The sequence below is a fragment of the Raphanus sativus genome, chromosome 4, assembly GCF_000801105.2.
Source record: "Raphanus sativus cultivar WK10039 chromosome 4, ASM80110v3, whole genome shotgun sequence".
Taxonomy (NCBI): Eukaryota; Viridiplantae; Streptophyta; class Magnoliopsida; order Brassicales; family Brassicaceae; genus Raphanus; species Raphanus sativus.
In genome coordinates, this window is record NC_079514.1 from 36,363,808 (window position 1) to 36,384,942 (window position 21,135).

Below are 21,135 nucleotides of genomic sequence, written 5' to 3' on the forward strand. Positions count from 1 at the left end.
CTTTAAAAAAATGAAAAAATGTTTGAAAAAAGAGAAGATGATTTCTTTTTTGTTTTTTTTTTTTTTTTTTGCCAAAAGATTTTCTATTAAAAAGCATGAGAAATAAAATGTTACAAAGCTGAAAACCTAGTGGGCCAAGTAGCTCTTAGATATTACAGAACCCAATTTAAACCCTTAGTGTAAGATTAGCCCATTAGTGAGTGTCAACCAAAATGAAAAGAAGGCCCAGAAAGGTGAAGCTGTTGCTCTTTGTCTGAGAAAACAATGTCACGAAGCAGAGGAGAGGTTAAGAGGAGAGAACCAAAGGGAGAACATCTCAGTTGCTTGATGCTAGCAATCCTCTGTCTGATCACTTTGTCTATTTCGAAGATGATTGATGCAGCAGACTTGAAGGAACTCCTATGAATGCGATTATTCCTCTCCTGCCAAGAGTGATAAATCGTAGCCTGCCAGGCCAGAAGGAGGAGATAACGGTGTGCTTTCCTGCCGTTGAAGTGTTGAAGCTGAGCGATTGTTGCGTCCCAGCTTCTTAGCGGTGTGATCGAACATCGTGAAGCCAAAACAGACCAGATTTCCCAAGAATAATTTCTTTTTTGTTCAACAAAGAAAAGATAAATTCATGTATTTAATTTGTGTTTATCTATAAAAATAAATACTTATCTTAGACAAAGTAATTTTCTTAATCCTAGAAGTTATATATATATATATATATAACAAATAAATCTCACCAAAAATCAATTCAGCAACTTTCAACTGAATTCCACACAAAAAAAAACACATTTTATGGCTGTGACGAGACGTTCAGAGTGGTCAAACACGGCGAGTTACGAAGGTAATATGTCTATGGTTTTTAAAGACTTGGTTGGACGAGAGACCCTAAAGAAGAACAAAGACACATTTGGTGTGCAGAGATTTTGCTTGAAAGACACCAAGGAATGGATAATTGGGAATTGGGGTGACTAATGTTATATATTGTCACTAGAAATTTGGCCCTCATAAAATTGTAGCTTGTTTGGTTAGATTCTGGAACTCTATTTCGTATCAATTGTGCTTTCAATCTGCTTTGAAATTAATGCCTAGCTGTAAACAAATGTCTAGACGAGAGTATTCTTTTCATTAATCCAAAATCTCATTTTCCTGAATTAATTCGTTGATCTAAATAACATTTAAAATTTTACAAAACTTATAACAAAAATGAATACATGTTTACGAAGTTGCACACTCTGGATCATTTACATGACAAGTAACATATTGCTACCTGTTATGTCTCAAGTATACTCTTTGTTCATCATATTGCTACCAAGTTTTTCAGACATGACAGAAGCAATAGATAGTGTTGTGATTTATTTTCCGAGTTGAGGGAGAGAGATATACAGAGAAAAACAATTCCATTGTACAGGTTTCAAAATCTTGTCCTTGTGGTGTAACTTTAATATGAAAATGTAAAAAAATAAAAAACTGCAAAAGCAAAACCCTCTACACCTCAGATCAGAGAGACTTGATCTTCTACACCACCCAAACCAGACCGTCTCTGCTGTTCATTAAAACGGCTAAAGCTGTTAAGCAACTGTGCCGCTTTACGCTTCCCTCTATCAGTACCACTCTCAGCCATTTCAAATAAACACCCCATTATCCCCAACTTGTCAGCTTCAACCAAATGCTGCGGATCCCACGAACACAGCTGCACCAACACCGCAGCTGCGTTCTCCTTGTTCCTCGGCGACCCGCTTCTAACAAACTCAACCATATAGTGAACTGCATCCGCCGCTCCAACCACTACTTTCCCTTCAGGATGGCTCGACAGTATAGCCAATATAGCCAACGCTTCATCCACCATTCTTCCCTCCGGTTCGGTTAATAACCGCATTAGAACCGGAACTAAACCGGCTCTCACGGCTCTCCCTTTGTTCCCTTGAAATATACAGAGATTAAACAGAGCAGTCCCCGCATCTTTCTTCCCTCTCTCCGATCCTTCGCTCAGCAAGTTCACGAGCGGAGGGATGGCTCCCGCCGCGCCGATCGTCACTTTGTTCTCGTCTATAACCGAGAGGCTGAAAAGCGCAGCCGCTGCGTTCTCTCTAGCTTCCATGCTTCCTTTCTTGAGGACGTGAACGATCCCCGGAACCGCTCCGAACGTGGAGACGATCCTTCCTTTGTTCTCTTGGAATATCGAGAGGTTAAGGATCGATGTCACCGCGTGTTCTTGCGTCTCGTCTGAGGAGGTCGTGAGGAGATTCACTAGAAGAGGAATGGCGCCTGACGCGGCGATGACGACTCTGTTGTGGTTGTTCTGTTTCGCTAGGAGGCGGATCTCTCCTGCGGCGGATCTTTGCTCTTCGGGGCGTTGTGAAGCGAGTTTACGTAGGAGTTCTTGGATCTTTAACTGTTCATCAGAAGGAGGTGAGGAGGAAGAGGAAGAGGCTTTGCTACTCGGTTGAGGATTCTTGGGACGTTTTGGAGGTTCGATGCCGTTGGATTCACACCACTGAGCTATAAGGCTTCTTAGAGCATAGTTTGGTGTGACGGTGTCGCTTGTTAGCGTTTCTTTAGTCTTTGGACACGTTGAGTTTCCTTCTTCTAGCCATTTCTTAATGCAGTCACGGTCATAAGTCTACAAAAAAGAAAAGATTCAGACAAGACAGAGTTAACAAAAGTTGTAATAACTTTTAACAGTACCTGCCCTGAAGAAACAATGACTGGATCACTCATCAACTTGAGTGAGATCGGACAGCGAAAATCTTCAGGAACATTCTTCTGATCTTCGTCTTGTGCCTTAGGAAGCGACGGTTTTGGTGATCTCAACGGAACATCATGCAAGTTGGGATTATAGGTTTGCACAAAGTCCTTGATCTTCTTGAGAAGCAGCATCATCTTTTCAAAGCTTTCACCGGGATCATCACCGCCACTGGAACTAACCATGTCAAGTAAAGCCAAAGACTCTTGGGTAAGGTCGGTAACAGTCATCAGTTGAAGCTTCTCAGCCACTCTCCTGAGGATCTCAGAGTCTGTTACACCACCGTATAGAGATAGAAGGTCTTTATACAGCTCATCATCGTACTTCTCGCGGCTGCCGCCGCCTTTGCCTATTGATCTTCTTAACTGAACTAGAACTAGCTCAACCTACAATTAAGTAGAAGCAAATTTGTTGTCAGAAACAGAACCGACAAATCAATCCGGATGAAACATTCGCCTCAAACCACGTTTATAAAGAAAATTACATAGATATAGGTCTCAAATTTTGTAAAAACTTTTTTTTTATTAAAAATTTTACTAAATCGCCTCAAAATCTCAAAGCCGGTCCGGTCAAGAACACGGTCATGGGCAGAAACATTGGCCATGGCTACAAAAAAATTGAGTGGTTAATGTGTATATACCATTGGGCCCCCAAATTAGTTAAGAAAACTATATGTATTGATCATTTACCACTCAATCTATATTGTTTCAAGTCCCACAAATCTCAAATGTAAATGTAAAAGAACCAAACATCAGAGACAGAGAGTCTGTGTGTCTCTCTCTATGTACCTGTTCTTGAAGCTCATCAGAAATTTCAAGACTTCGGTAAGGAATCTCACTAAGTGCTTGTTCCAACAGAGCTGTCACTTTCTGGAATCTAACCATGACTTGGTCTCTCTCCAACACCTTTAAAAAGAATCATAAAGACAAAACATTAAAAACAAGAAAAAAAAAACAGAACATATCTGTTTCTGTATTCCCGACAAAGGCATCAAAGAATCAAATCAAAAGATACTTTTCATCTCACGACGCACCAGGTAAATCTTGCTGACTTGGCTTATATAAACAAGCAGATCCTTGGCGTGGAGGAGGGAATCTCGGAGAGATAGCAAAGCCTTCATCATCGATTCTTCAGGGAGGAGAGAGCTTTTGCAGTCTCTGATCTCTTCCAGCATGGGGATGAGAAGCTTCAAACGACGGGAGAGATGTGCGCAGTGTATCTTCATCGGTGGTGGACGGTGATCTGAGATCGAAGCGATCTCTTTCACGGTTTCGATTAAGGTCTTTGCTAACTCTTCTTTCGCCATCTTTTCATGTGTGGAGGAGGAGGATGAGAACGCTTGATCTGGGGGAGAAGTTTTTGGACTCGAGCATGGAAAAAAATTAACAGAGAAGACGAAGAACTTTTGTCTGCGTGGACTTGTAGTTAGAGAGAGAGAGAGAGAGAGAGAGAGAGAGAGAGAGAGAGAGAGAGAGAGAGAGCACCTATCACGAGTCCTGAAACGGTTATAGGTGAAAAGTGAAAACAGCTCTGCTCGGGTCGACCCGGTTTGGTCCGGCCAAAACTTGCCTTTCTGTTTTTATCATATTAACGGCAGATTACCAATTTGCGAAGATTTGGGATTTGACTGGTAATGATTTCTTACCTTTAATTATAAACTTCCACAATAATGATTATAAAGTAAGAAATATATCAATATTTTGAGTTGGATCTCTTACTTTTAATGTTGTAACTTAAACGATCCTCAATTAAGTGAATAGATGTTTGAAGACAAATTAAAATCTGGACTTAATTAATGGGAAATTAAAGGATAATCATACATATATAGTACAGTACATAACTATTTTAAATTAAATGAATTGTGATATATAATGTGTAATATTACGATTTTATTTCATAAAATTATATGTTCTAGAGAAAAATCCGATGATAACCATGGAAAATATATACTTCCTCCGTTTCGTAAAATTACATGTTCTAGAGAAGATTTTTGTTTCAAAAGATCTATTTTGTACATTTTCAATTCATGTTTTATTAATTTATTGTAAATTTCAAAAAAACTTTATTGCACTTATTAAATTTTTATTGGCTTAAGATTATAAAAAATATAATCACAAAAATATGCATATATAAATTTGCATATATAAATGAAATTTAACATATTTTATTAATATGTGTGAAAAAATTAAAATATGTAACATTTAAAAACGGAAGGAGTATATGTTTACTCATTTAAACTTTTGAAATAAATTATGACAGTAGTGTAGCTATTTAAAATTTTCAAAAATTTTGATGAATTTATTCGTCGAGAACCCATCAAGAATTTGTCTAGATTCATCTATAAATACCATTACTTTTCATTTAGAAAAGCACCAAAAAATTATGCATTCACCTTCTGGAAAAAAAATTACTTACACAAAAATATGCAGATGGAATAATAGAAACATTAAGAGTGATGAATTTTGGAAGAGTTTATATGTGAATGAGTTTATATCAGATAACAAGAATGTAATCTTCATGGAGAACAAATCGATTATGGTAATACTAACTAATATCATATTATACAAATAGGTTAGATGAACCTTGTATGAATGTAGGTTTAAGAACCGTTCAGATGGTAAATAATGTATATAGATAAAATTATGGTGTAGGCGCATGGCTTTGTTTTGCTACTAGTGATGGGCATGAATCCGATATCAGGGTGTTTGAACGTATATGTGATATGATTCGTTTTGTTCGAATGATAAATTATCTGATCGGATTTGATCCATAACATTTGAATATTCGATGTCCTGAATATTAAAAAAAATAGATTTTTGGCTGGATATCAGATTTGATCCGTAAATATCAATAGAAAACTTAATAAATTAATTAAAATTCCAAAATAACATAAAATTCCAAAATAACATAAAATAATAATATTTTATTACAAAAATAAAATTTTATTTACTTTTTGAAATTTAAATAAATAATTTAATAAATTTAGTATATAAAATACTATAAAACTTATATACAATATAATATATATATATATATATATAATTTTTGTCTTCTAGCATATATATAATTCTATATATTCATATAACGAATCAGATCAAATATTTAATTTTAAATATATTAGTAATTTGCTTCGTTTTTCCAAATATTGATGTTTTGCTTCTGAAACCGTTTACCGATCCAGATGCGTTGAATAGTCACAAGCAGGTTTATAAATAAAAATCTGATTCGGCATTGATCTTGTTTGTATTCAAGTTAAGCTGATTGTGATTCTTGTAGACTCCGTTAATGTACGTCTCAAAGAAAACGTTTCTTTGATTTGGATATGAAATCTTTGGTTGAGAATCTGCAGGTTTTGATGTTTGATTCTGTGAATCGAAGGACATGCTTGCATTACGCAGCTTACTATGGGCAGCTGACTGTGTTCAAGCCATTCTCTCTGCCGCTTGCTCAAGTCCCGTTGCTCTTCATTGGTCAGCTTATCTGAACGACTTACATGGAAGTTGACGATTTACACAGAAATCTTCTGTAATAATCAAGGTTTGACCAGAATCTCGGAATAAAATTCTGGAAGATTTCCGTGTAAGTCATATACCGGATAACTTCCGTGTAAGTCGTCCAGATAAAAAGTAAATATTTAAGTTTTATTTTTCAATTACAAAAATAACATGAAACCAATTACACGGAAATCGTCTAATTATAATAAAATATTGAAGTTTTTTTTTGACGACTTACAAATAAGTCGTCCTGAAAAAGTGAAATTTCTGACACAATCTGGTCAAATGCAAAACTAATATGTTTATCCTAAACGATTTACCGGGAAGTCTTCTCTGGCATTTCTGAATTTTTTTGTTAACAAAGGAAAGTCGAAGACTTCCATACAAGTAGTCTCTAAATACACATATAAAAGTCAAATGGAAAACTAACATCTGCATTGATCAGAAGACTTCCGTGTAAGTTTTCTAACGAACAGACCTGGAAAAAAACTGATTTCATAGTTTCAACCAGTAAGATAACTTGTTTCGCACATATGAGTCTTATTCAAGCACCCAGAATCTCAAATAAAAGTGACCTACCAAAAATCATAAACTTTAATGGCCTATGAACCATAAGAATTTTATAATCAAAATTTTGGTTTTCTTATGAATATGGAGAAAAAGTGAAAGATATGCTATCTTTAGTTCATAAGAATTGAGAAAGAAAGAGTGTAAATCGATTTGAGGTGCATTAATAATTTTAAATTGATTATTCATCATGGTTGGTGTATTGATGGTAATGTCAATCTTGTAAATATTTGAAGATAATAAGGTTGAGACAGTAAAAATGTTATTTTCGAAAAAAAATTAATATTTTCTTGAATAATCTAAACTTGGTAAATGAAATTTCAAAAAAATTATAGGTTAGTTTTGTGTTTGACTTGAGTTTTAGGTCAATTTTGCAATAGCCCACAAAATCAGTGCAGACCGCATTGAAATCATATACATATATTTTTTTCACAAATACATTTGTAACTTTTACCAAGAAAATGGAGATTAGATTTTCGCCTATTTTGTTTATATAATTAAAAATTGACAGTTGAGATGGGAACAAATGCTATAGGAATGGCTTCAAAGTTGCCAGTGGAGAAAGAGATGGCGGGAGTCATGAAAAGTAGAAAAGAGTCTTTGGTGGTGAGTTTTGGGGATCGTTGTCCCCACATGATCCAATCACTTTGTTTATTAATGGCCTACTTTTTAAAGAATTTTTACTTGATTTACTGAATCATGTTGGTATAATTTTTTTTTGTTAGGTAAAATAATGGATTGTTTTTTTAAAATGATAATAGTTACTGAATCATGTTGGACTTTAATATATATATATATATATATATATATATATATATTCTCTTTCATTTCTTTCATCTTTCGCTTTTCTAATCTAACTTACACTTTCGGTTCAAAAATGTTTTAGATATATAAATTATTTTCAACATTTTATTTCTAATATAATTTTTAAATTTTATATTTAAAATCAGAAAAAATCGGACACAAAATATTCGTCAGAAAATTATGACGAAATATTTTTGTCGGTAAAATTGACAACATTTCAATGAAATTTTTTCCGATAATTATATGACCAGTAAATCATTTTCGACGAAACTGTCCGTCGATTTTTCCGACAAAACTATTGTCTATTTTTTCTGATGACGTTTTGTTCGAAAAATCATCTATTGGAGCTCGTCGAAATTTTATCGGATAATCTGACAAAATTCTGATGAAATATTTTTTCTCAACAAAATAGAATCAGCGACGTGTTACGTAGAAAATTTGTTGGAAATAATTTTTTGATTCGACTGAATCGTCTGTAGGAAATGAACTGTTTTCTTGTAGTGATACTATATTACAACTTCATAGTGTATACATTAGAGAATATCATATATAAGGGGTTTCCTCTTAATACAGTTTTATAGTAGTTCTCACTTGGGTCATTACTACAAATTGACCAATGCAAACAATAACTACTTGCAGTTTTTTTCTTTTCTGTGTTGTTTTTGTCCCTTTTCTCTACTTTCTGAGTGCTTTGGTTTACTTGTAGGAGAATGCAAAGCATTCGGGCTTAGGCTTCTATTTCTTTTCAGCCCACTTCGGTAGATTCAAATTACACGGTGCACACAATTCACACTAGAAATGAAATGTTTATTGTAACTTAATTTGGATAGATCCAAATTCGTATGTATACTAATAGTCCTAAGTACATATCATAGTAAGTTCATTTTTATTGATAATTTGATTCACAGTCTTACAGTATATATACCACAGAGATCCTTAACAAGTATTCATTTTTATTGATAATTTGATTCACAGTCTTAGAGTATATCTACCACAGAGATCCTTAACAAGTATATATATTACTAATAAAAATATATTTTATCCTGAAAATTTCAAACAAAAATATCAAAAGAGATATTTTGAAATATTTTAAGTGAAGTTTTCAATATTACATATATTCATTGTTAAACTTGAATTTCACCTAAAACTACTAAAAATTCAATTTTATGCCGTATTAAATAATGAAGTCGCATCTCCACAATCATAAGAAAAATATCAAGTATTTACATTGTTATACCCCTACTATTATCAAAAACAATATAAATTGTTATGTACACTAACTTTATCAGATAAAGTTAACATTGATTTGAACTTTTTTGAAAACCTTATTTTATTTTTTGGCATAAATTTACAAAATTGGATTTTAATAATGAACTATATCACTGGTTTTGGCAAGTTTGACATGTTTGACAGATTTTATCAGTCTAACGTAGATATGAGTTTTAACAAAACTCAAAGTCGGATACAAAACAAGTCATGGTCCAATCGGTTCGATTATTGACCGGCCGGGTTTTCAAAATATTGGTTCCCTTTATATCTTTCGAGAATAGATGAAATCATTAGTAATTCGTTTACAAGAGAATTATCGTATGAGAGTTGTATTAAATCATTGGAACAACGAACAAACTGTTAAATTAGGTCCATTTCAAAAACATCGGATGTAATTTTGTCTTAATATGTATTTTGTATATTTTAATCTGGTCTTTCAGGATCTACTAAACTTTTCTTTTCAAAATTTTTATTTGCTTACAGATTTTTTTTCTGATGAGTTTACTGGGTTCTTAAATGTGTCTATCTTTAGTTAGGAAAAGCTTTTAAAATTAGTGTAAAACCCCTTCTCCAAAATTCAGTCAATAAAATAATTGTTTTGAACTTTTTCCTTTAGAAAAAAATGTGAGATATAGTGGTGAAACCCGTCTTCTTTTATCAACCTGTGAAAACCATCTTTTAAAACTTGATAGTCGTTTTTTCTCAAAAAATAACTTGATAGTCGGAAAGATGGGAAAAAAAGTTCACCTTGATTTCAGTGATCAAAGCATTTTAATCTTTAATCTAAGAAAGTTCTTAAATATCATTTCAATACTAAACTCCACTTGTTTAAAATCAAAAGAATTTGACCAAATCTAGTCTTGTTTCCAATGCTTTCATGTCCTCTAGTTACCTATTATTCCCAATGTAAGAAATATAATAGACTTGCGAGAAGAAAAAAAGAGCATGCATATATAATATAAAAGCTTTGTCACTTGTCAAGCAAAAAGAAAAAGAAATAATTAGCAACAGAAAAAAAAAACAAAGGGAATAAAACTGAAATGGCATCCCACTACATTTCATAACTCGTGGTTTATTACAATCTGGTTACATGTAGCTACGTTATACATATACATATGAAACATCAAATACGTCTGGCTTTCTTAACTTGATTACCTAGAGATGCTGAGTGAAACATACAATCGATCTCTCTAGAAACATTCAAAATGATCCTTCTCCTGCTTCTATAAGAACCTCGAACCTTCAAACTTCTCGATGGGACTCTCTTAGGCTTCCTCGGCGCCGGAGGACAAATATTTGTAATATTCGGGAGAATCTGGTCGAGGCGTGTCGGAGTCTTACATAAATCTTCTTCTTCTTCTTCTTCTTTCTTTACCTTTTCTCCTACGCGTTGAGTATTAGGTATCTCTCCGACTTTAGTTTCAAGATCTTGATCTGGCCGGAGTTCTTGAACGCTTTGGTCTGAAAACCCTAGTTCCGTTTCGCAGAGATTGTTTTGATCGGAGAGACCAATTCCAGCGTTCGAGAAACCCATCTTTCAGAGGAAAAATGTTGCTCAAACTTGAAAGGGGGAAGGGTTAAATAGTTCTGATGTGAGAGAGAGAAGAAGAAAAAGAGAGCAAGAGTTTATGACTTTTTAGTACTTACTTTGATTTATATAATGGTAAAAACTATGTAGTGTTAAGCCCTTTGTCAAAAAAAAAAACTATGTACGTGTTGTTTTGAATTGTGTATTCGTAAAATAATTTATTTTGGGAACATTCGGGGTTTTACTTAATGTTGTGAGGGATCCGATGCAGCAAATACACTTTATGTAAAAGCTTGCTTTTTAATACAGTAAGGTTTTCCTCAATTTGGTTAATCTCTATACCAATCACATGTTTCTCGACTTTTAAGGCCACATTTTGCTTTAAGATTATTTAACCAAACCCCAAATATTTAGAAGGAAATAAATAAATAAAATGAGGTTTGAATTATATAAGAATACGAAGCCTCGTCTATTTCAAGTTCTCCAATTGAAAACCCGACAACTAAATTACAAACTCACGTGATTCTTTCTGCATTTCTAAAATCATGTGTGTCATTCTCATATTGGATTAATCAAGTTGGTAAATAAATTAAATTAGCAAAACACACTATATAATAATTGTGTAAAGATATACGAAAGCTGAAATGGTATTGACATGGAAACGGGAAAAGGCCAATTTTGTTGATCGAAAAGAAAGATGTCAATTACTTCCCCTTTATTCATAAGCTAAAAGAAATTATCGAATTGTGTCCGAAGTAAGATAGCCCGTCTCTTTCATCTTATTCAAATTAATTAAAATTATCATTATCTATAATACCTACATCACTTACACACACACTCCTAACTTTTATGCATGCATATGTGAACTTCGATCTCACATGCGTTCTATGTTATTATACCCACATATATATATATACACTCATGCACCACTGTATCTCTACTCTAACGATTACCATTTAATATGATCCATCATACATCTATTACCTTTTGTGTGTATATCTAGTCAAGATTGATTCGACTGACAAAAATAACGAATCGCTATATACAATATACTTGACAGTCTAGTCTCTGTGTCGATTAAATAACGAGCGATGACATTATACTACCCACCTAACTGACATAAATCTTAAATGTTTATGATACAAATTTTACATTCTATCGACATATATCTCAATATTTGTCAAGAAAAACATGGAAGGTAACGAAAGTGAAGACTAATAATAGATAGTGTACATGTTTCTTTGTCTCTGTCATGTATATAAACGAATAACAAAAAAAAGAGATGGCTGTAGATAATCGAATTGTCCGGAGTTTATTAGACTAAATTGTGTGTGGTAATATTGTAATGTTGTTTCTTAACAAATAACAAAACAATCAGAAACAAGATACTGAAATGTTATTATAGTACATTAATTTAGCCTAGTGACGATTTGTTATATAAGTTCTAGAAAATTTCAAGGTTTTAAAGACTCTACTACCAAAAACTAAATATAACCAAGATTTCTTCACGTAGATAGAAACGTTTCAATCAAATCACGATCCTTACCGGACAAAAATAGCAAACCAATTTTATTGTAAATAAAAATAATAAATGACTGTAAACAAAATCATCTATATAGACTTGCAGTAAAACAACCCAAGCGGCATAGTCATATATAGTCATAGTCAGTGACTCAATGCCAGAGGTAGCTGGGTTGGGACTTAGGAAAAAGGGATTGTATCCCTCTGAATTTAGTAATTCCGAGTGCGATCTTTGCTACGAACTACGTCATTTTGTTTGGGCCATTTAGGCTCAAAATGCTTAACCTGTAGTGCGTTTGTAGAAAGCTTCTGGCAATGAAGTTTTTCTTTACACACAAACGTAACAAGAAAAGAATGTGAATGGTGGCCGCAAATGCGTTTGATGGTTTTGTTGAAGATCACATTGTTATCACCATCTGCCACCAAAAGTATATCACTTCTTGCAAGTAGTATTTCTAAATTAAAGAGAATATATATCCAACTTCTTGGGAATTTGTAGTTATCTCAATCAGCATCTGAAGTTAAGCAGAGAATTAAACTTCTTGTTCAGATAAAAAAGTTAAAATCACTTTTACTAGTAAAATTGAAAGCAAAAGTCAAGCACACACTCTCATGGAGAATAAATAAATTATATCTCATGCTCAATCATTTTGTCTCCCATCTTTTTTACTTTCTCCTTCTACCAATATTATTCTGTTTTTTGACGTCTTCTTTTGTGATTTTAGTTTCAATTTCAGTGCAATTACAATCATTGACTATTAATTATGTAGTTTGGCGGAACATGTCTCTACTGGACAACTAAAGATGATCTTTACAAAATCTTATCTTGTCCATAGATGATTTGTCCAAGAACTTATTATGTGTTTATAATAATGTATTTTATATCGCACCAGGGAATACATTCACAACAAAAAGCAGACGAAGGTTTTGATCGTTACATCTTAATTCCATTCATTTTACCCGTGTATTCATTTTATATCAGCTTTCAACAGATAAGACTTTTTCCAAGAAAATTACTTTGATTAAAAATTTATGATTTGACAAAAAAACAGGAAACAAATGACAAAACACGAATTTATTGAACCCCATAAACCTCTTATGATGTCTACTCGTGACCGGATTTGAATCCATGTAATGAGTGTGTGAAAGTCATCATGTTACCACTAACTATCTAAAGGAGTAAAGGATATATGGATTTGGATATGCCTATGTTAGATGAACACATATTCTTTGTATAAATCGGATTAAACGTATCAAACTTATCTTATATGACTTTTCCGTCCAACCCATACATCTCAATTCTTGTAAGTAACTCTTAAATTAAACTAGATCTTGACCCGCGCTTTGGAAGCGCGGAATATTTTACGATAAAAAATTTCACTAATAATTTAACAAATATTTTGGTAATTTTTAAAAGTGTGTATTTAAAATATTTTTGCATTTAAATCAGTGTTTTTAAATTCAATCCGATTGTGATTATACCGGTTAATTCGGAGATCTAACAATTCAATTTAGGTTTTTAAAATATTCATATTAAAAAAATTACTAAAACCCGAGACTAACCGATTGAACTGTTGGATGACCGATATGTAATCTAATTTGATTTAAATTGTAATAATTTCATAATTTGTAATCTTATACTCCAAATTTTAAAGTTCATTATTTTACATTTTATGAAATTATGACGTTTCTACAAAATTTTAAAAAGAAAATGATAGATATAACATAACTAAGATTAATTATTGTATTGTTTGGAAACATTGATAGTAGTATAAAAAATATATTGTTTGGAAACACTGATAGTAGTATAAAGAAATAAATATATTGTTTGGAAACATAGATAGTAGTATAAAGAAAAAAACATTAATGATTTAATGTAAGTTTAACTATAAAGTATAAAGGTGTATTTAATTTAAAAACTTACAAAATAAATGTTAGGTCCAATAGAATGTTTATGTTTTAATAAGATAGATTAGAAGTTGAAACCAAATTGTAATACCTTTGAATGGATTTTTTATGGTCACCAGAAATTATTTTGGAACCAACCATCCAAATGATTCGTGAATATCATTTATACAATATCTGAAATCAGTAAATGAAATCTAGTACTCAATTTGTGAAAGTGAAAGACTAAAGGAAGATTTTATTTTCCAGAAAATTATTAAGTTAATTAAATTGTGAAAGTGAAAGAAGTCTACAAATGTAGGAAGTGGGTTTCATTTATTTCAAAGACATCAATCAAATCACTATTTCAAAAATATATTTTATTATACTTTTTTTTTTGTCAACATTCGTTTCATTAAACGAGAGCCCAATGGGCTATTACACAAACTGGAGTACAAAGAAATCAGTAAACCCAACACAAACTGCAATATACTTAACATAATATTTTACACGTGCAGGTTGGAAGATACTAGTCTGCTACGTGGCAGTATCTGGTGCAGAAGTGAGACACGTATCAACACCACCGCCCTTTGCTCAACCACCACTGACTCCGTCGCGAGGAAGAGACTACCGGCGGCAACTCACACCTAACGCCAGCCACTGTAACTTCTTAGGTTGCTTAGATCTTGTACTCCAATTTCCTTTCACGTTAGCCAAGATCAATTAACCGGAGGGACCCATGACTCGCCGTACTTAAAACAGAGGACATTTAGATCGGGTTGAAGACAGAGATACTTTGCCGGACCGTTATAAACGCCGGCTCTGCTGAATCCCTTTCAACGTGACCTAATAAATCCATCGAATTCACCATCTTTTAAGCAGAGATGCTTTACCTTAAACCAAAATGGCTAATCTAAATCGGTAAAGACTGATTCTCGTTGAAAAGCGGCTAAGTTGATTCGGTGAAACAGGGTATCCAGTCAATAGATCAACGGGATTGAAGTGATAAACGGTGAAAGGTTAGACAACACACGCACACCGCAAAAGTCGCCTAGCGAATTTATTATCCACAACTGGAAAGAAAAGTCTGATGACCGGAATATACAATCGGACAAGCCGAAAACAGATCCGAACTAAGTCGGAGTAAAACAAAAAAAACAAAAAGGGGGTGGCGACCGGTGGCAAAGATGCTCACCGGCCACCGAACTCGATCTGCGATTGAGAAGAACTAGAGAGAAGTTGGAGCTTCTAGAGAGAGAATATTTTATTTTAATACAATATGTTTTCTTTATATTTTATTATACAAATCTGCAAAACGGAAGAAGAAATCTGCAAATAGTTTTTATTTATTTTAAAGTAACTGATTAAAAGCCACAGCCCACAACACATAGCCTCGCCCGATGGATGAGCAATCCCCTTCTCTTTACCAGCCCATCATGGCCCATCACTGTTTCAAGAGACATAACTAGAACTCGTGTCCTCTCTGATCACTGAATCACACCTCTACAAAACTCCACGACCGCACTAGCAGGAGCTCTAGTCTTAAGAACCATTTCCTCAAACTCATCTTCAGCGTTTGATAACGCAACAATTGCCCCTCCTGCTCCAATGGAAGCTTCATCCTCATGTATCACCACTGTTCTTATCACAATATTCAGATCAAACGTGCCATTATACGAGAAATACCCTATTGAGCCAGAGTAAAGTCCTCTCGAACACTTCTCAAGCGAGTCAAGAATCTCGACAGATCTTAGTTTTGGAGCACCGGTCATTGACCCGCCAGGAAAAGCTGCTCTTACACACTCCACTGGACTAATATCTGACTTTTTCAGCCCACGGACCGTGCTCACCATAGTGTGTACTGTTGTGTATGTTTCCACGTCCATAAGGTTAGGCACATGGACTGAACCAGGCTCGCATACACGGCCGAGATCATTCCTCAGAAGGTCAACAATCATCAGATTCTCTGCTTGGTTCTTCTCACTGATTACATGAACGAAAGGTCAACTCAATGAATGTTTATTATTATTATTATTAAACAAGAGAGGAGGTTGTTCTACGTGGAAGTTAGAGATCCACATTGCATGGCCACAGGTGGAGCCAGCAATTTCGCACTAGAGGAGAATCGATCCTTAGTCTAAACCAACATGGCTGACTCCTCATCCGGTGGAAACCAATAGACCACCATAACGTGGTTCAGTCGATTCAGTCGATGAATGTTATTATTATTTTTTTTTCTCAGTTACAAAAAAAAAGTTAATTTTTTTTTGAAACACTTTTTTTTTAAACAATAGTCGATGAATGTTAAAGCTCAAAGATTCAGGTGTGGTGGTACCTTAGTTTCAATTGCAGTTTAAGAAGTTCATCTTCTTCAGGTGTGGAGCCACGTGCCATTGTACCCTTGATCGGCTTCGCTTCCAGCATTCCATTTTTGTCCAGCTTAAGAAACCTTTCAGGGGACGAGCAGCATAAAGACAAATCTGCATTAGAGAAGTTGAGAAAGGCTGCATATGGAGCTGGATTCCTCTCTCTCAAGTGGAGATAAAGTCCCAAAGGATCAGTACTGTTCCCTATCTTCCATCTGTTCTGAGTAGTGAGACAAAGCTCGTAGCTCTCCCCGTCTTTGACGTACCCCATACACCTCTCAACATCGTTGATATACTGCTCTCGTGATTTGTCAGGGACGAAAAAACTTGTAGATGAATCTATAGCAGGAATAGTTTGATGATCCTTCCAGTTTCTTGTGGACGAAACCTTCATGCTAATGAGCTTCTCTTCGGTATCTTTCAGGAAAGAGGTTTCTGCGGTGCCTTCTTCTTGAAGTGATAATACATAAACGTCATCAAGATGATGATCAATGGCGACTATGTTATCTACAAAGAAAAAACATGCATCCGGAGCCTTGGATTTGTGACGATTATTTGGCATTCCACATTCGACTTTAATATCATACCTGCATTACAAGTAAAGGTAGTTATGCCAAAAAAGGCTTGTGAGAGAGAGAGGAGAGATTCATTGTCTAGATGATGTAACACGTACCCAATACAACCGACGTATCCACCATAAAAATCAAAAGGGAAGCCTTCAAAGTCCTTCTCATCATAAGAGATAGATGAAAGCTCCTGGTAAAAAATATATCAACGATCCATGATTGTTATGCGTTACGTAATTTTACTAAAGTCTTTGGTCATACCTTACGTAAAAATTCTAGAAAGCCTTGTTCCAAGAATCTTTTCTCAGTAGAACTGTAAGCATCTTCAATCAAAAGGTGTCCACCATGTTTAGATGTAATCTCGCTGAAAAAACAAAAATTCATATAAAGATTATAAACCTTTACGCCAGTAGAGAAAGAGTAGGTGATGCGTAAAACCTTTGATCAGATAAACTATATGTCAACCGCTTCCACAGGGATCCACCTTTACCGCCCATGAATGAAAATCTCCCTCGACCCTGGAACAATGTAATCGAAATCGACATTCTTTAAAATCAAGTCATTAGTAGCAACTAGTGTAACTTAAGTAGAAATAGAGTACCAACCTTGTCGCTAGAAGAAGTATCCAGCCAAAAAGCATCATTCCCTCTACTTTTGCCAAAGAGTTGCATGAATATATTTCTTGCTCCACCAACTTTATGTGCAATACGTTCTAGCTTCTTCCATTTCAACCTCAGCAATTTTTCGTTAGGTTCGAGGACGTCTACACCATTTTTCTTGGCAACAGAGAGGGAAGTCCTAGGGTTACCGTAATAGCTCGAACCGTTTCCTTTACTTCTACTTCTGGAAAGTTCTTTCAGTAATTCACAAGCACCAGGCACCTGCATGTTTCCTAAAATATGTATATATATTATTCATTAGAAGCTCCAAGAGGGTTAATTATGAAGTAATGCCACAGGTAATACCAATGAAACTTTTTTTCTTTTCTTTTGTGCACACCAATGAAACTATTAATGTAAAAAAGAGCTTACCGGTTACATTAATCTTTCTCCGAGGCAATGATGGAGATTTGCAATGATTCCAATAGTCCACAGTTATGTCTTTGAAGTTCTTGAATATTTGACTTCCATAGGTGGTAGCAATACTCTCTGGATGAAACTAAACGAACAATGATTATCAAAGAAAGCAGAACAACGAAGGAAACTAAGTCCAAATGTGAACCCTAATAAACATCAAACCTGTAAACCATAATGAGGAAAAGTAGAGTGCATGATGCCCATGAGAATGTGTCTATCTTGTTTTGCATCAACATGGGACGAAGGCCAATAACTTTGATTTTCCAGCTCTTCGGAAATAGAAATGATAGATCCATCCCCTGATGGGGTCACAGAGTTATTCACAGGAACACAGTACTTCTTCTTGGATATAGAACCAGTGTCATTATAAATAGTCCACGCTATTGGAACGAGTTCCTTTGGCAGTGATTCCTTATCTATGATCAGTGAATGGTATCTAACAACCTGCAGAATTGAATGTCCAAAGAACTTTGTAGTTAGAGAGATCAACGAACGTTGCATGTAAAATGGTAGATGATGACCTGCCTTGAAATCAGAGTTTCTCCCGGATGGTATATCAGAAAATAATATGTTCCCATCATGTTCAATCCCACTACACGAAGTATATGGAAACGGTGAGTAGATATGACCAAATATCAACAGTTTCAGAATTGTTTCAGTTAAGATTCAATTCAGGAAAAAAAAGCCATGTATACTAAAAACTACATTATTCAATACCTTAAACGTCCATGGACTGGTTCTGGGGCATGTACCACATGAGCTCCATGGACATAACCCAGTGCCTGCAGATCATGCTCTCATTAGAGAAATTCCGGAGAGAAAGATAAAAAATACTCACTTTCATGACAAAGCAAGAGCTCAGATATAGTTTGAAGCAATTGTCATCTTTATGAAGATAAACGTACCTGGTGGCCAAGGCAGACACCTAGAATTGGAATATCACGACATTCAAGCAAAAGGCGAAGAGATATTCCTGCAGAGCCAAAGTAAAGTTCGAGAAAAGACAATCAAAGGTGGGTGGGCCTATAATAGGAAATAATACTTCATAACAACTTGAGTGGTACCTATATCAGCAGGGAACATGGGGGAACCAGGTCCAGGTGATATAACAATATTATCAAAAACAGCGTCTTCATATATGTAATGGTAAGCTTCTTCCCACGTCCACTCATCGTTTCGAATAACCACAGGAGGCACTACACAGGATCCAAGTTAAAAAAAATTGAAAAAAAAAACTGCAGAATTTAACTAACAAAAAGAAAGATAAGAAGCTACCTCCATTAATAGTACTGAGTGCCTGGTATATATTGAATGTGTAACTATCATAATTGTCAATCAACAAAGTCCTCACAAAGCCAAGCCTCTCTCCAGTCTCTCTTCTTGATAGACTTTTCTCACCAACCAACGAATCTTCCAAGTGTACTACTCCTGGCACATAATGTCTTGACGCAAAAACCTTCCTCGTACCACCACGACAAGAAGGTAAACTAATGTATTTTTTCTTCTTCCACTTCTCGTCAATGCTAACCGATTCACAAGAGAATAGCCGGCTTGTGACGGAGAATCTTAGGACATTGTCACTTGGACATGAAAGCGTCATAGCTAATAACAGAGGAAAAAACAGACATAAGAATTTGTTAGTTTGGTCATTATTACTAGATTCCAACTTAAAACCAATTGGTATCCAGAAATTAGCTCATATCTCTCATGATTTTAATATCTAATCCAATTTTCGATCTGAGACTTGATGTGATAATATGTCCACTTTTTGGCCATTTATCTCGGTATAACTGGTCAAATGGATCAATTTTTGGTTGGATCGTTATTTGTTAATGGTGGCATGTATTTAGGAAAAAAAAACACAATGATCACTGCCACTAAGTGAAAGTTATGGTTCATATATCACGAAAGAAAAAAAAACAAGTACACAACTTAAAAGGTCCCATTTCGTAATGATCAGTCTCATTTGAACGATCTATGAAATTAACATCCGGAAATGAAAATATACACTAGAGAAAGAGAGCTTACGTTTAGATTATTCGAAGCACAAATCAGTCTAAAGAAGAAAATGGAAGAAGTAAGCTTCCTTCCTCGCTCACGAGGATTTTGAATGGAGATGGAAGAAGAAAGAGTGCTCAAAGCGAGGAAAAAAAGAGAGGTTTATATATATACATAATTTTTTTTAAATTACATATTTTCTCCGTTTCAAAAAGATATATATTTTAAACTTTTTACATATAAAAAAATACAATAAATTTTGATTGTAAATGCATTATTTTTTTGAATAACAATTTTCCATAATTTTTAATCAATATAAATTTAGTAAACACTATTAACTTTTTAAAATTTACAATTTTTCATTAAATAATATATTGAAAAAATTTAAAAATGCATCTTTTTGAAACAATGTTTTTATCTAAAATATAGATTTTTTTGAAACGTATAGAGTATATTTCAAGGGAACGAGTAGATACATATGTTTAATGTTCTCATTATGACTCTTTTCCAATGTTCTCATAAGTCATAATGACTCTGTCCACTAATCAAAATTAATTTAATTTCTCTCATGCAAAGTGTAAATGTGATTTACTCTCTCCATTTCACTTTAATCGTGGTTCTAGATTTCGGCACACAGATTAACAAAATATTTAATTTTGTATATTTACTAGATAAAAATATCATTACCAATACACCTAACCAGATTTCAACCAATAGAAAAATAGATTATATTTAAAAATCAATAAATTTTGCATAAAAATCATAAAACGACACTTATTTTGAAACGAAAATTTTGTTCCAAAACAACATCTAACTCGAAACAGAGGGAGTAGATCTTATTTTCGAGTAAAATGATTGAGTATATAAATGAAAAAAAGTCTAAAAGGACATTAACAAGTTAAAAGTTCAGCTTAATTACAAAGCACTTGTCTAATTTTCTTTGTTACATATACCCCATAATAAACTTATCTTCTTCAATGAGTCATTTTGTTTCTTTTGGTGCAACATTTCTTCCAACGAGTCTATATATATATATACAATTAATTATTTTCAAATTGAGTTTTTTCACACAAACTTTTTATTTATTCTAGTAAAATCATAAGTACTCCCTAAATTATGTATATAATAACATAGAAAACGTTTGATCTATTATCCATGTGTTTAGAAGCTAGGCTCTAGATTGCATACAATTTTTCCTTCAATACACAAATGTTTGTTACAAGTTCAACGATAACATATTTACAAAACTGATAATTAATTTTTCAACTAAATGAATTAAAAAGAGGTTTAAATTAGAAAATTCAAAATTCAAGTTTTAGGTTTTTCGA

General features: G+C 34.0%; 4 protein-coding genes across 5 annotated transcripts in view; 1 reads left to right on the forward strand and 3 right to left on the reverse strand.

Annotated features, from left to right (window-relative positions):
* LOC108831849 (probable serine/threonine-protein kinase PBL10) overlaps window positions 1–21,135 on the forward strand; it is a 72,876-nt gene that overhangs the window by 37,822 nt on the left and 13,919 nt on the right. The gene's annotated exons all lie outside the window — the stretch shown is intronic.
* On the reverse strand, window positions 1,321–4,191 carry LOC108850869 (U-box domain-containing protein 12). Its single transcript, XM_057008137.1, has 4 exons — window positions 3,768–4,191; window positions 3,523–3,639; window positions 2,677–3,120; window positions 1,321–2,611 (listed from the first exon to the last, which is right to left on the reverse strand). The coding sequence occupies exons 1-4, from the start codon at window positions 4,038–4,040 to the stop codon at window positions 1,484–1,486; spliced, it is 1,962 nt and encodes a 653-aa protein (XP_056864117.1). The 5' UTR covers window positions 4,041–4,191; the 3' UTR covers window positions 1,321–1,483.
* On the reverse strand, window positions 9,887–10,656 carry LOC108852059 (cyclin-dependent protein kinase inhibitor SMR10). Its single transcript, XM_018625546.2, has one exon. The coding sequence runs from the start codon at window positions 10,400–10,402 to the stop codon at window positions 9,992–9,994; it is 411 nt and encodes a 136-aa protein (XP_018481048.1). The 5' UTR covers window positions 10,403–10,656; the 3' UTR covers window positions 9,887–9,991.
* Window positions 14,161–19,943, reverse strand: LOC108850870 (aminodeoxychorismate synthase, chloroplastic). Of its 2 annotated transcripts, XM_057008136.1 has the most exons (14): window positions 19,838–19,943; window positions 19,085–19,411; window positions 18,874–19,005; window positions 18,715–18,782; window positions 18,527–18,591; window positions 18,335–18,401; window positions 17,972–18,253; window positions 17,765–17,891; window positions 17,339–17,625; window positions 17,172–17,251; window positions 16,995–17,097; window positions 16,841–16,923; window positions 16,137–16,754; window positions 14,161–15,784 (listed from the first exon to the last, which is right to left on the reverse strand). In XM_057008136.1, the coding sequence occupies exons 2-14, from the start codon at window positions 19,407–19,409 to the stop codon at window positions 15,289–15,291; spliced, it is 2,733 nt and encodes a 910-aa protein (XP_056864116.1). In that variant the 5' UTR covers window positions 19,410–19,411; window positions 19,838–19,943; the 3' UTR covers window positions 14,161–15,288. The 2 variants fall into 2 exon arrangements, with proteins under 2 accessions (XP_056864116.1, XP_018479834.2); XM_018624332.2 differs by lacking the exon at window positions 19,838–19,943 and having other exon boundaries at window positions 19,085–19,722.

Bases quoted from the DNA above. Each gene is read 5' to 3' on its own strand.
- LOC108850869 (XM_057008137.1), bottom strand. From the start codon at position 4,040: ATGGCGAAAGAAGAGTTAGCAAAGACCTTAATCGAAACCGTGAAAGAG. The intron at 3,640-3,767 runs GTGCGTCGTGAG...TTCTTTTTAAAG, and splicing joins AAGTCAGCAAGATTTACCTG to GTGTTGGAGAGAGACCAAGT. The intron at 3,121-3,522 runs GTACATAGAGAG...ACTTAATTGTAG, and splicing joins CTGATGAGCTTCAAGAACAG to GTTGAGCTAGTTCTAGTTCA.
- LOC108852059 (XM_018625546.2), bottom strand. From the start codon at position 10,402: ATGGGTTTCTCGAACGCTGGAATTGGTCTCTCCGATCAAAACAATCTC.
- LOC108850870 (XM_057008136.1), bottom strand. From the start codon at position 19,409: ATGACGCTTTCATGTCCAAGTGACAATGTCCTAAGATTCTCCGTCACA. The intron at 16,755-16,840 runs GTACGTGTTACA...CTTGTAATGCAG, and splicing joins GGATACGTCGGTTGTATTGG to GTATGATATTAAAGTCGAAT. The intron at 15,785-16,136 runs GTACCACCACAC...TCATGTAATCAG, and splicing joins AAACTGCAATTGAAACTAAG to TGAGAAGAACCAAGCAGAGA.